We start from the raw sequence: 15,148 nt of genomic DNA on the forward strand, positions 1-15,148 counted from the left end.
AATAGAGCCCCTGGGGTGTACTTGGGAGAGGGAAGCCTCTGGATCCTAATGAGGCTTCCCCATCCTCTCTTGCTGGCAGCCCCCAGCCAAGTGCATGCTCCAGGACCATAACAATCCTGTGTGAGTCTTGCACAGGTGCAGTAATTGCTTTAATTCGCACTCAGATGGAAATAGCCGAGCCTGAACAGATCCGCTGTACTACGCCGGTGCAGACTCCTCGCGTCTGCATAGTAGAGCGGACCTGATCAGGCTTGACTATTTCCATCTGAGTGCGAATGAAAGCTGCAAGTGCACCTGTGCGAGGCTCTCACAGGATTGTTATGGTCCTGGAGCGTGCACTTGGCTGGGGGCTGCCCGCACTGGATCGAGGCTGCAAGAGAGGATGGGGAAGCCTCATTAGGATCCAGACGCTTCCCCTTCTTAGGTAAGTACCACACAAGGGCTCTTTATTCTGCTACAAGTACACTTTAAAACCGTGTTCCCCAACCCTGTCCTCAAGGCCCACCAACAGTGCATGGTTTGTGTAAATCCACAGAAGTAGTTTAATCAACTCTGCTGAGACACTAATTACCTCACCTGTGCATGTTTGTGATTTTCTGCTAAACATATAGGCCTGGTGCACACCAAAACCCGCTAGCAGATCCGCAAAATGCTAGCAGAGTTTGAAACACTTTTTCTTCTTCTTCTGTAGCGTTTCAGCTAGCATTTTGCGGTTTTGTAAAGCGTTTTTGGTGTAGTAGATTTCATGTATTGTTACAGTAAAGCTGTTACTGAACAGCTACTGTAGCAAAAAACGCCTGGCAAACCGCTCTGAAGTGCCGTTTTTCAGAGCGGTTTGCGGTTTTCCTATAGTTAACATTGAGGCAGAAACGCCTCCGCAATCCAAAATCTGCAGCAGCCCGGGAGTATGCGTTTCTGCAGAACGCCTCCCGCTCTGGTGTGCACCAGCCCATTGAAATACATTACCCAAGCGTATCCGCAGCCACAAGCGGATCGCAAACCGCAGCCGAACCGCTCTGGTGTGCACTAGGCCATACTGTTGGTGGGCCTTGAGGACAGGGTTGGGGAACTCTTGCACACTACATGCATTTCCGACTTTTAATTGATTTTCACATGAGATTCCAATTTTGTTTAATGGGTACTGCAGGCTGCCTTTTTTCTGCGTTCTTCTTTTGATAGCATCCAGGGAAAATCGGAATAGCAAATTGGATTTGCAGTGTGCAGGGGGCCTAAACAATGTTATCCATATACATAGATATTCTAAATGTCTATATAGTTTGAATGCTGCACGCAAGCGGCAGTGACATTTCTCCTGACAAATGCACACATGCGCTGAAACAGTGGGCTCTATTTACAAAGCATTACCACATCCGGTAATGCTGAAAACAGCCGATTTTACTGATCACCTTCCCAAATTACAAGTCACTAAACCTTTTTCCGGACAAAAAAAAATCTAAGCTCCTGACTTGTAAGGTAAATTACCCACTTGTGCGGTAATTACCTCAGGAAATGTCAATTCACAAAGATTTCCGCATTTAATTTACCGGCCAAAAGTGTTCAGAATTTTCTCCAGCTCACAGCAGCCGACAGCTTGCTCTCCCCATGCTGTCTCTGTGCGGTAGATTTGACAGACAGCCTTTGGGGAGAGCAAGGCAGCCTGCTTTTCTCGCTGATTTGATGTGATGGGGTATTGGGTGGGTCTTTCACTCTATTAGGGCTGGAACCCACAGGAGCGCTTTTGGCAGCGTTTTGGCAGCACTGCGATACGCTAGCAGTTTGCCAAAACGCTGGGCTAATGTTAATGGATGGGGCAACTTCCACAGGAGCGTTTGCGTTTCCCAGAAACGCAAACGCAGGACCTGCAGCATTTTGGGAGCGTTAGCGCTTCAATGTAAAGTATTGAAACGCTAGCAGAAACGCTCAGCAAAACCTAAACTGAGCGGTTTTGCTAGCGTTTTGCGGTTCAGCACACTGTAACAAAATTAAAAATAATTCACAGGACCAATCAGGATAAAAACGCAAAACGCAAAACGCTAGGCACCCGCTGGGGAAAAAAATACAATGTTGCAAAACACAACCCAAAACGCGCATGAATCCGCTTGCAAACCGCTCAGACAAAACGCTAGCGGTTGCGTTTTGCGTTTGCGGTTTTCAGTGGGTTCCAGGCCTAAAAGCAGAGGAAGGTGACAATTCTGAGGGCTTTCCTGTATCCCTTTAGATGTGTAAGGGCCCCTTTCCACTAGCGCGAATTTGCATGCATTTTCTGCATGCAGATTCGCATGACAATACAAGTCAATAGGCCTGTTTCTACTACAAAAAAAATCTGCATGCAGGGCTTTGCAGAAAAATTCTGCACAGCAGAGCCATCAGAATTCACTTACCGCATGTATAGTGTGCGATTCTCATGTAATGTAATTAATAGGAAAATTGCATGTATTTTTGTCATGCGTATGTTTTCACGTAAACGTTTATGAAAAAGTACACAGGCACTGACCTGGTTAAAATTGCATAGTTAGAAAATTTTGCCTTAAAATTCGCATACATACGCATACGAATTTGCATTCACATGCAAATTAGCTTATGTGGTTTCCGCAACGGAATCAACTCTGCTTTGCGCACTAGTGGAAACTAGGAGTCAATCTTTATCAGGCATGGGCAAACTTGGCCCTCCAGCTGTTGAGGAACTACAAATCCCACAATGCATTGCAGAAGTCTGACAGCCACAGTCATGACTCATAAAGGCAAATGCATTGTGGGATTTGTAGTTCAACAGCTGGAGGGCCAAGTTTGCCCATGCCTGATCTAGTTCCCCAACCCTGTCCTCAAGGCCCACCAACAGTATATGTTTTGTAGAAAACCACATGCACAGGTGGGGTAATTAGTGTCTCAGCAGAGCTGATTACCTACCTGTGTGGATTTGCACAAAACATGCACGGTTGGTGGGCCTTGAGGACAGGGTTGGGGAACCATACAGAAGAGCTCCCCCTGGTGGCTGCAGCACATCTGAAGGGATAACCGGCTGCATTGGACAGAAAACCTCCTAGTCTCTCACACAAAGCTCCCTACCTACCTGCCTGCTGCCCTGCTAGAAAGCTGGTAAGTGACACTTACCGAGTAGGGCTTAGTGAGTTGAGGCATGTTTGCTTGGTAAATTACTGAACTTCTGCCTCATGGGGAAAAACTTTAGTGAATTTGGAAAAAAACGTGTAAAATACTGCTTGAGGTATTTTATCCACCAGAAAGATTTTATCAAACTGATTATTGTGAATACAGCCCAATGTCTTTTGCACAATCTTGTCCAACTGCACAGTATTTGTCCAATAGTCGTCAGAATTGATCTATTTGGATCAGCCAGGAAGCCTGATATTGGTTGCTTGTTGTTTAACATTGTTCGTTTATATTTTTTACACTAATTGTCATCTGATATGGCGATATCTGTAGTTTGTTGGATGTTTCAAAAGACTTTTATCTAACGTGTGTACAAGGCTTTACTGAATTCATTTACAATTTGCAAAGCAAATCAAATTCAGCACTGTAAGATGTTTACGGCAAAAAATGATTGCAAAAGCTTGTCACATGTAGTTACAAACATGGTTTTATTCTGTTGCTTATCTAACACTCTGTATCTAAACATGCTCACAAGACAATGGGGTCACATTCTGTATTTTAGACTTTTGTGTGCTAATTCATAAAAAATTCTAACAGCAGAAGAGAGTGGAGTGTCTCTGTGTTGGTACAAGCTGTTCTGTGTATAGACAGCATTATAATTGTAAGAGGCATCCCAATATCCCTTTACATGTGCATCATTTGTTATACTGCCTCTGCTTGCTCTGAATCTGTCTATTAGTCTTTCTTAACATCCTATTTAATTGCCACAGCTTAGAAGAACTTAAAGAAATTTTACACATGTTGTGCTTAGATGATTTTCCCCACTAGCTCTTATGCATCTTCAAACAGGAACCCAAGAGGTTAAACAGAAGGTATTCAGGGGAAGCCTATTTTGATTGCTTTTCTGCTGCCTGTGGGGTTTAAAAGCTAGACCCGCCTGAGGAGGCTGCGGGTCCTATTAGATTCCATCATCCTGACTTGCAGGAGAACAAGGGCTGTTTCTATTGGCTCTCTGCTCCTGTCAGTCACAGCTCTCACTGCTTCTGCTTGTGAGTCACGGCTCCCAGCACAGATTCCGCACTCTTTTCACCACTTCACAGCAGACGGTATTGTTTCTTTGGCTTTATCGCATGTCGTAGGCTTTATGAATTGCCATTTGCTGACATTTGTTGAGGTGTTTAACCGCACAAGTCGGTAATTTACCTCAGTGATCGGTAATTTCAGCTTTTCATGCGGTAATAGCCTTTGTGAGTTGACATTTTTCTAAGTGTTCAGAAAGTCAGCTGTTTTCTGCATTACCGAATGCTGTAATGCTTTGACTCATCCCAATGCGATCATATAGGGCTGGTGCACACTACAGGAGCTTTTCTAAGCACTTTGTGATTTTAAAAGCACTTGCTAATGTTATCCTATGTGTGTGTTGTCACTGGAGTGACACTGGAGTGATGTGATTTTGTAAAAATTCCCCATAGCATTGTATTAGCAAGAGCTTTTCAAAATCACTAGTGCTTAAAAAGCTCTTGTAGTGTGAACAAGCCCTTACTGTCTAGCTGGATTAATCATTATATTGAATTGACCAAAAATGTAATGTTTTCATAACAATTGTTTGTATTACATTTTGGGTATCAGGCAAGTCGGGCGCATGCGACTTCTGGACATATCGAGCACCGCCATAGACTTTAATTGAAAAGTTGGTGCCAAAAGGGAAATTCGAGCGCCAGGCAATGCACGTTAATTATCGATTTATTTTATTTTTTTTTAAGTGTTTTCTGTTTTTATGCTGGCAACAAAAGGGAAATTTGGGTGCCGGGAGTGCCACCAGTAACTATTGTTTTTTTTCCATTGTTTGCACCACTGGGGGGGGGGCGCAGGGTGTTAGGATTAGGCACCACCGGGGTGGGGGGGGGAAGGTTAGGTACCACCAGGGGATGTCTTAGGGTTAGTCACCACCAGGGAGGGTTATGCACCACCGGGGGAGGTTAGGCGCCACCTGGGGTGTCTTAGGGTTAGGCGCCACCTGGGGTGTCTTAGGGTTAGGCGCCACCTGGGGTGTCTTAGGGTTAGGCGCCACCTGGGGTGTCTTAGGCGCCACCTGGGGTGTCTTAGGGTTAGGCGCCACCTGGGGTGTCTTAGGGTTAGGCGCCACCTGGGGTGTCTTAGGGTTAGGCGCCACCTGGGGTGTCTTAGGGTTAGGCGCCACCTGGGGTGTCTTAGGGTTAGGCGCCACCTGGGGTGTCTTAGGGTTAGGCGCCACCTGGGGTGTCTTAGGGTTAGGCGCCACCTGGGGTGTCTTAGGGTTAGGCGCCACCTGGGGTGTCTTAGGGTTAGGCGCCACCTGGGGTGTCTTAGGGTTAGGCGCCACCTGGGGTGTCTTAGGGTTAGGCGCCACCTGGGGTGTCTTAGGGTTAGGCGCCACCTGGGGTGTCTTAGGGTTAGGCGCCACCTGGGGTGTCTTAGGGTTAGGCGCCACCTGGGGTGTCTTAGGGTTAGGCGCCACCTGGGGTGTCTTAGGGTTAGGCGCCACCTGGGGTGTCTTAGGGTTAGGCGCCACCTGGGGTGTCTTAGGGTTAGGCGCCACCTGGGGTGTCTTAGGGTTAGGCGCCACCTGGGGTGTCAGCCACCACCAGGGAGTGTCTTAGGGTTAGTCGCCACCAGGGAGGGTTAGGCATCGGTAGTCGAGGGTCCTGTGTAAGAGTAGGGTTAGCTTTAGCTATAGTAAAATATCTCTAACAGTTACCGATATCTAACTAACAAAAATTAACACTTTTAGATAGGGTATGGTAGAGTATCTGTAAATGTACCGATATGCTACTTTCAGCTCTGTTTCTGTGCCCGGTTTTTCATGCCTTCCAAAATTCATGTACACTCAATTTTGATCTATTATTGAAAGCTAAATGGGTGGAACAGATGGAAATATTTCAAATCTGTATTGAACTGTGCTTCATTTATGTGCGGTTTCGCCCGATTGCAGTTTGCACATTTCCAGTCGCCATAATTAAGATGGTGAAAATTGCATGACAAATAACCATGTGTGGATACCACTGGATCCATCCAAAATGCTTCAGAAAAACATGCAAAAGACACCTGCATGCAAGAGGAGAGAGTAGTGGGAGTTTACCTTCTGTCATGGAATACAATACTGATTGGCAACAATGTTTGGTTAGTTTATTTTTGTGTTGAATTTGTTCTTGCAGGATGATTCTTTTGGTGATTGTTTCCCTAATCCTTGGAGCCAGTGTGATTCTCCTGCTATTTCCCCTATGGAAGGGCAACAGGGTAAAAGAATGGACAGCCGAGGTGAGACATCAGCGGCTCCTCCGTGTTCTGTCCAGTGGGAAGCAAAGGAAGAGATTGGAGGCTGATAGTGGTAACGCCTGGAACATACAGGCAAGCCTATTGCTGGAAACCCTATCTCAGCACCAGCACACAAAGCATGGACAGAAGTACCATTTCAAAGAATTGCAAGGTGAATGAACAATGATGTCTTGGATAGCCTTAATTTGAATCTAAAAGAAAATCTCAGGTTAAGCTATAGGTCGCCAATCACAAATGTGAACATGTTAAAGGAAACATAAAGCAAATTTTGCTGCCCCATGATATACTTACTGGGGGCTTCCTCCAGCCCCTTGAAGCTGACATATCCCTTGCAGCATCTCCGCTCGCAGACGCTGACCCGGGGTCCCCGCCGGTGCAGAGGCCGACCTCGAGGTCATCCTTAAGGTGGCCACTAATGATCCAATCTTTTTCATCCAATCTTACCAAATCTATTTAGTATAAGGGTAAATTGAGTGAATATACTAAATTAATACATTGGGCAGTTACCTTATATTACATAGAAATGGTAAGATTGGATGAAAAAGATTGGATCATTAGTGGCCACCTTTAATTACATCTGCTTGTTACTATTGTATCTAAAACTGACAGAGGAATTTACAGCAGAGAGGCAGAGCTGTTTGAGAGAGGAAATTGCTCCTAGTACTTGTGTAATGTGTGCCCTAACATACGGCGGTAAGAAAAAAGATGTTTTAATCAATAGTTTTCCTTTAATCATTTCAGTTGCAGCCTGAATAGGAGCACTGCCAATTCCTTCACTGTTCTTTAGAAAATGTGTAGACCATTTTATGGCTAGCTGCCCCAGGTTTACACTATGTTTATTTGTTAGTTGGAGGTTAGGTCTCTTCTGTGAAAATCCCTCAGCGTGGTGGAAGGGTCAAGTACTGAACAATCTGCGCGCAAACTGTTTATTGGAAGCTAACATCCTTCATTTGTTGAATCTGTTTTCAATGCAAGTTGTGTAATCTGCCAGTCTATGGGCTCTGCACATCTATGCAGCTGGTCAATGCGGGTGCAGTCTGCATTTGGAAGCACCTTGTTGACGCACTCTGCCGCAGGGTAATTAAAAGATGAAATGGTTTGGTGCGTATGTCCTGCGTTAAGCTCCCCTGCCACAGGACAATCACACCGCACCAAGTGTTAAAATTAGCCTTACAGTTCAACCGATGTGCCTTTTTATCCTACAGATGTGTCCTCATTTCAGAAGCGGCATCCGTTGACTGACCACAGCCACTATAAAGACTTCATCCAGCTCACCAGTAAGGGCGAAGAGGACGTACTGGTCCAGGGAAGACCTCACAGCCTGATAGCAACAGCAGGAACTTCAGGAAAGCCCTCACTTGTACCTACCAGTATTCAGAGCACCAAGGAACGCTTCTTGCAGGTATCCTTATATAAGTGTGAAATCTGCAGAGCTGCTTTACTTCTAAGTATATTCTATTGAACTTAAACATACCGACCTTCCTACATCTGTGCCGAGGTATAAATAGTACATTGCAGTTAGTACAAGTAAAATAATTGAATTTTAGGTAATAACATTAAAAACTAGCCGGAAATATGTTTAATTATTTCAAAATAATATTCTGTAACATCAGTGTCAATAGCATATGAAGTCTCAAACACCGCTCAAGCACAACACAATAAGCGTTATATGTTGCAGGGAGTCAAACCAGTAAGATGCAGATTCTTGATGGTCCCAATACTAACCACAATCAAAAAAGAACTGGACTCTTCCTGGATAAACTGTAAATTTTGTTTTTACTCTATTTCATAGCAACAGCATGCATGACATTTCGGTCATCGAGATCGTCTCAAAACACTGCAGGTCCTGCCTTTTTTGTCATCATCAGGGGAGTTGTGTACAGCTGTGTCCCAATGCCTGCTTGTTAGCAATTGGATATACTGAAAAACCATGCTGCTATTGTTGTTTTTCACCACAGCAACTTGATGAAGGCCTTGATGACCGAAACGTTGTACATTTAACATATTGAATTTAAGAGGGAGTGATCAACCTTTTGGGGACTGCCGCATGTAAATCCTACACCGCACTTGTGGCTGTCTAATCCTGATGCGGTGTAGGATTTACGTCGCCTGCCGTTTCCGCTCCCGACGTAATCGTGCGCACCTGAGAGGGGAGATTAAAGGGAACCAGAGACGAAGCTACAGGGAGTGCAGAATTATTAGGCAAATGAGTATTTTGACCACATCATCCTCTTTATGTATGTTGTCTTACTCCAAGCTGTATAGGCTCGAAAGCCTACTACCAATTAAGCATATTAGGTGATGTGTATCTCTGTAATGAGAAGGGGTGTGGTCTAATGACATCAACACCCTATATCAGGTGTGCATAATTATTAGGCAACTTCCTTTCCTTTGGCAAAATGGGTCAAAAGAAGGACTTGACAGGCTCAGAAAAGTCAAAAATAGTGAGATATCTTGCAGAGGGATGTAGCACTCTTAAAATTGCAAAGCTTCTGAAGCGTGATCATCGAACAATCAAACGTTTCATTCAAAATAGTCAACAGGGTCGCAAGAAGCGTGTGGAAAAACCAAGGCGCAAAATAACTGCACATGAACTGAGAAGTCAAGCGTGCAGCTGCCAAGATGCCACTTGCACCAGTTTGGCCATATTTCAGAGCTGCAACATCACTGGAGTGCCCAAAAGCACAAGGTGTGCAATACTCAGAGACATGGCCAAGGTAAGAAAGGCTGAAAGACGACCACCACTGAACAAGACACACAAGCTGAAACCTCAAGACTGGGCCAAGAAATATCTCAAGACTGATTTTTCTAAGGTCTTATGGACTGATGAAATGAGAGTGAGTCTTGATGGGCCAGATGGATGGGCCCGTGGCTGGATTGGTAAAGGGCAGAGAGCTCCAGTCCGACTCAGACGCCAGCAAGGTGGAGGTGGAGTACTGGTTTGGGCTGGTATCATCAAAGATGAGCTTGTGGGGCCTTTTCGGGTTGAGGATGGAGTCAAGCTCAACTCCCAGTCCTACTGCCAGTTTCTGGAAGACCCCTTCTTCAAGCAGTGGTACAGGAAGAAGTCTGCATCCTTCAAGAAAAACATGATTTTCATGCAGGACAATGCTCCATTACACGCGTCCAAGTACCCCACAGCGTGGGTGGCAAGAAAGGGTATAAAAGAAGAAAAACTAATGACATGGTCTCCTTGTTCACCTGATCTGAACCCCATTGAGAACCTGTGGTCCATCATAAAATGTGAGATTTACAAGGAGGGAAAACAGTACACCTCTCTGAACAGTGTCTGGGAGACTGAGGTTGCTGCTGCACGCAATGTTGATGGTGAACAGATCAAAACACTGACAGAATCCATGGATGACAGGCCTTTGAGTGTCCTTGCAAAGAAAGGTGGCTATATTGGTCACTGATTTGTTTTTGTTTTGTTTTTGAATGTCAGAAATGTATATTTGTGAATGTTGAAATGTTATATTGGTTTCACTGGTAAAAAAAAAATAATTGAAATGGGTATATATTTGTTTTTTGTTAAGTTGCCTAATAATTATGCACAGTAATAGTCACCTGCACACACAGATATCCCCCTAAAATAGCTAAAACTAAAAACAAACTAAAAACTACTTTCAAAAATATTCAGCTTAGTTATTAATGAGTTTTTTGGGTTCATTGAGAACATGGTTGTTGTTCAATAATAAAATTATTCCTCAAAAATACAACTTGCCTAATAATTCTGCGCTCCCTGTAATGAATAAAATGAAAAAGCTTTTATACATACCTGGGGCTTCCTCCAGCCCCATAAGCCTGGATCGCTCCCACGCCGCCGTCCTCTGTTGCCTCTATCGCTGCTACCGGGTCCCGTCAGTTCCGGTGGACGCGGCCTATTTTCCGCATGCACGGGCTCCCTCCATATCCTTGCGCCTGCGTAGTATGGAGGCGCATGCATAAGGATATGGAGGGAGCCCCTGTGCATGCGGAAAATTTGCCGCGTCCGCCGGCAGTGACGCACTGCACTTGCGTTGACTGGCTCGACTGGCCGAAAGTACAGGACCCAGTACCGGCGGATAGAGGCAGTGGAGGACGGCGGCATGGGAGCGATCCAGGCTTATGGGGCTGGAGGAAGCCCCAGGTATGTATAAAATCTTTTCCCCAACGTCTCTGGTTCTCTTTAAGCTGTCATATGACAGCTGACATCTCTCCTCAGTGATCAGTAGCCATCGCGATTGGCTCCTGATCTCGTGATCTCTACGATCGTCGGCAGATTGCAGTGATCACTGTTAGAGTTGTGGCGATAAGGGGGGGGGGGAGAAGAGGATCCACTCACCTTCCTGGCGTTCCCCCAGCGATCGACGCTCCCCTCCGCTCTGGCATCACCGCTCATGCTGACGGAAGTTTCGGGTCCCGGCTTGATGATGTCCTCAAGCCGCGACCCGGAACTTAACGTCATTGCAGGTGAGGATCTCGGCGAAATCGTCGGGGTCTTCAGCTGCTCATTGCTGGAACCTGGGCGGTGAGTAAAGGCTGCAGGCTATACAGGGGACACCTGGCCACACAGGGGACACCATCCTTACCCGGCCATACTGGGGATTTGGCTGCCTGACCCCCCCCCCCCCCAAATGCGCACCCCGCATGTAAAATGGCCTGGTCCTTAAGGGGGGTTAGGCAGCCGGTCCCCAAAGGGTTAATTTCCACCACTCAGATCCTATGAGGGCCCGTTTCCACTTGTGCGGTGCGAATCGGTGCGGTAAAAATGCGTTGCATTGCATGCATGCATTGGTTGCATGCGAATTTTCGTGCAAATTCGCATGAAAATTCGCATGGATGACGCTGTATGCAAATTTAACCATGGCAATGTCGCCGTACTTTTCCATTGATTTCCATGCGAATTTGCACGAAAATTCGCATACCAAAGCCGCAGGCGATTTCCCTATTAAATACATTAGCGGCGATTCGCATGCATTCCACACGCAGGCGAATTCTGAGAGCTCTGCCGTGCAGAAAAATCCTGCACAGAAAAACGCTCAGGAAAACTGACAAGTGGAAACAGGCCCATCCACTTGTATTGGCTGTGCGAATCTGCATGCAGGAAACGCATGCAGATTCGCGATAGTGGAAACGGGCCCTCACAGTTAGTTACAGTTCATTTCTTGATTTAATTGATGAGGTTATTGTGGGTGGGGTTTGACTGGTTAATTTCCACAAGGAATTTCACAAGGTGTGTTTCATTAAAGGGAACCTGGGGTGAGGGGGATATGGAGGCTGCCATACTTATTTGTTTGTAAATAATGCCAGTTGCCTGGCAGCTCTGTTAATTTTCAGACATAAGTTTGAGTCAAAACCCTGGAACAAGCATATGGCTAATTCAGGAAACCACTGTGCCTTTGCGGTCGTGTCCTCGCTACCCCTGACGTCACCAGGAACGTACTGCGCAGGAGCAGAGAGTACTGGGCCTGCACAATACACTCTTGGTGATGCCAGCGGGAACGATGGTGTGACTGCGCAGATGCAGTGGTTTTCCAACTTCAAAGTCGAAAATTCCAGAAGTGAAGTGGATGCGGGGACCAGAGCATTGGTCAGTGGCTGCGTGGGCACAGGACGCCTGCGCGGGACCATTAGAAGCCCCAGGTAAGTTCAACTATTTAATCCCCCCCCCCATTGCACCCTGATCAGCAGGCAGCCTGTCAGCCAATCGGGTGCAATGGTATACACCATTTGTCTCGTAGGAGTTGCATAAATTTAGCAACATTCACGTGGGAGGCTTCGGTCGGATATAATCATGGATTATGTCACTGAGCAGGGACACCGCGTGCAAGCACAATCCCCACTTGCTCCCCTCCCTAACCAATCACCTATCAACCGCATCATGGAAGCTGCAAAAAATACATTTAAAACCACAAACACTGGTTTACAGGACAGTCGGGGGCCCCTAAACCACCATGCAATACCTAGAGAGAGATACAGGTGAGCCCTGGAACTCTCACCACCAGGGGAATCACCCACACTGCCTCTAAACAGTATAGAGGCAGTGTGGGTGATTTTCCCCTGGTGGTGAGAGTTCCAGGGCTCACCTGCATCTCCCTCAAGGTATTGCATCTTTATTTTGGGCAACAATTCTTTTTTTAATAACCGCAGAGTTATCTGCCATGGGGTGCCATGTTGAACTTCCAGTGATGAGTATGAGAGTGATAATGCCAAATGTAGCACGCCTGCTAACCATTCATACCTGAAACCTTGTAACACTACCGAGTAGCATGACCTTGGGGAGGGAAAACGTCTAATTGGCAGAATTTTTATATTCTTCACTTAGGGGTATACTCACTTTTGTTGCCAGCTGTTTAGACATTAATGGCTGTGCGTTGAGTTATATTAATGGGACAGCAATTTTACACTGTTATATGAGCTATACCAGGCATGGGCAAACTCGCGCAACTACAAGTCCCACAATGCATTTGCCTTTATGAGTCATGACTATGGCTGTCAGACTCCTGCAATGCATTGTGGGACTTGTAGTTCCGTAACAGCTGGAGGGCCGAGTTTGCCCATGCCTGAGCTATACACTGTCTACTTTACATTGTACCAAAGTGTCATATATTTAGTGTTGTCCCATGAAAAGATAACATTTTTACAAAAAATGTGAGAGGTGTACTGACTTTTGTGAGATACGGTAAGTGGGAAGCTTAGTAGTGACCATCAGAAAACAGTGTGCAGGGGGGATATTTTATCTACATCACCTTCTCTTTGGCTGAGAAAGGAAATTCCTCCAAGTCTTCTGGAATATCAGTAAGCCAATAGGCCTTGTATGTATTTGTTGTGTACCAGTTGGTGTCTCACCTAGGGCACCAAAATGTCCAGAAACAGCCCTGGTCTACTTCATGTCTCATTCAGCCCATTGAGTAGGGTTGACCTTAGTCCATCAGGATCATCTCGCTCATAACTGATTAACTGCATACAATAAGCAATAACATCAATGAACAATGTAATACAGAAGCGAGAAGCTGTTCATTGTAAGTAGTTGGATTGAACTGTTCAGTGTGAAGTGATCAGCTTTGTTCCATTTTTTTTCTCCTAGGGACCAGCTGTACATCTAGAGGTGATTCACAGCCATTTCCTGGGGGCTCTTGAAAAAGTGGCCAGATTCACATTACCTCACCATGACAAGTGCTCTGAAGCAGGGATTCCCATCATTCCCTTTCCTTCTGTTTGGTCCTCCACGACCATGGAGCAGATTTATTCATCTTCAGTCCCAGCCCACCCCACCATGTCTCATCATGAGATGCTGTACATTCAGCTCCTATTTGCTCTGGCGGACCCAGAACTACGTATGCTTGAAGCCAACTTCTCCTGGTTTCTTCGTTATGTCTTTTCATTAGTAGAGAATCACTGGGAGAGTCTGATTATTGATATCCAGAGGGGGCGACTCAACCCAGATTTCCAGCTGCCTTTAAACATCAGACAGCAGATAGAAGATAGGCTGGTTCCAGATGCAGTTCGAGCTGAAGAACTACAAACTCAGTTCAGTAAAGGTTTTCACGGGATAGCCAAGAGGATGTGGCCAAATTTGCAAGTGGTCGTAGCTATGGAATCAGGAGGCAGCGACTTGGATAGGCAGATCCTTAAGGACACAATATGTCAAGGGGTGCCAGTTTACTCCCCCTTATACTGTGCAGCCGAAGGTACGTAACATGTTTTACATTGCTAACTCTGAGAAATTGTATTTATTTTTCTTAGAATGTTTACTTGAACCTACAGGCTAGGAAGATGATTATGTTTTACAGGATAATTGTATTTTTACAAAAAACAAAAACGTGTTGGTGGTGTGTTGTTACTGGAGATTGATGCGTAGTTTGAGTGGAAGATGTGCAAAAAAGGACTGCACTGTGCCTTAAAAGCACTATTTGATTATAATTCTTTAAGCACCAACACAGAGTAAGCCGACATGTTTTGGACCAACTGGTTCTCAGTCATAGCAAACCAAGAGCCTTCTTTTCTTGAGTTAAAGTAGACTAGCCTGTCCCAAATGGGAAGTGACAGATCAGACCTACCATATAACCGATACCAGTAGGGCAGTACACAATTGGCAGCATAAAATAAATCATATACCAGAATATACTGTAAATGCAGATATGTAAAACTACAGATGCAAATAAAAACGACACGAAACGAGTAAAGATCAAGAGACCTGTATGACAAAGTGTGCAGGACAGGAAATGCACAACAAAGATGCATATCAAGCCTGTTCACCAAAATAGAGACTCTGATACAGGAGTACACTCACATCTGGGGAGGGAGGGAGGGGGGGGGGGGGGCTGTTGATGTGTTCAATACCTTGAAACAAAGGATGACATGTCTCTCCGATCAGCTGAGAGTGAATGTCTCGCTACAGTTTGTATGTTGGTTGTTAGCTGTGTTGTTCTCAAAAACATGAACTGTAAGAAATCTTCTAAAAAGACTGTAAGCCTATAAAAAGGTAAGTACCTGAATTAATGTGTGCTGAGATCCTTGCAATGTATGACGTTGACTTTGTCATCTATTAATTGTCATTAGAGATGATCAATGAGGTGCAAATAACTTCCAGTTTGATGCAGTATTATGCAAATGTTTGCTGCTTGAACCAATCAAATCCTGCTGAGGTAAAATTCAATCCGTCCATTTTGACATGGCATAAATTTGCATACAAAATTTGCATAATCCTGAATCTACTCAAAATTATTTGCATCTCACTGACCAT

At 45.3% G+C, this 15,148-nt stretch overlaps 1 protein-coding gene across 1 annotated transcript in view; it reads left to right on the forward strand.

The window, feature by feature from the left end:
* LOC137541038 (inactive phospholipase C-like protein 2) overlaps nucleotides 1–15,148 on the forward strand; it is a 478,057-nt gene that overhangs the window by 875 nt on the left and 462,034 nt on the right. Inside the window, exons 2-4 of the mRNA XM_068262181.1 lie at nucleotides 6,303–6,574; nucleotides 7,629–7,825; nucleotides 13,490–14,093. Coding sequence (XP_068118282.1) covers nucleotides 6,304–6,574; nucleotides 7,629–7,825; nucleotides 13,490–14,093 — 1,072 coding nt within the window. The 5' untranslated portion in view covers nucleotide 6,303. The remainder of the gene's footprint in view (nucleotides 1–6,302; nucleotides 6,575–7,628; nucleotides 7,826–13,489; nucleotides 14,094–15,148) is intronic.

This window comes from Hyperolius riggenbachi, chromosome 12 (genome assembly GCF_040937935.1).
Source record: "Hyperolius riggenbachi isolate aHypRig1 chromosome 12, aHypRig1.pri, whole genome shotgun sequence".
Taxonomy (NCBI): domain Eukaryota; kingdom Metazoa; phylum Chordata; class Amphibia; order Anura; family Hyperoliidae; genus Hyperolius; species Hyperolius riggenbachi.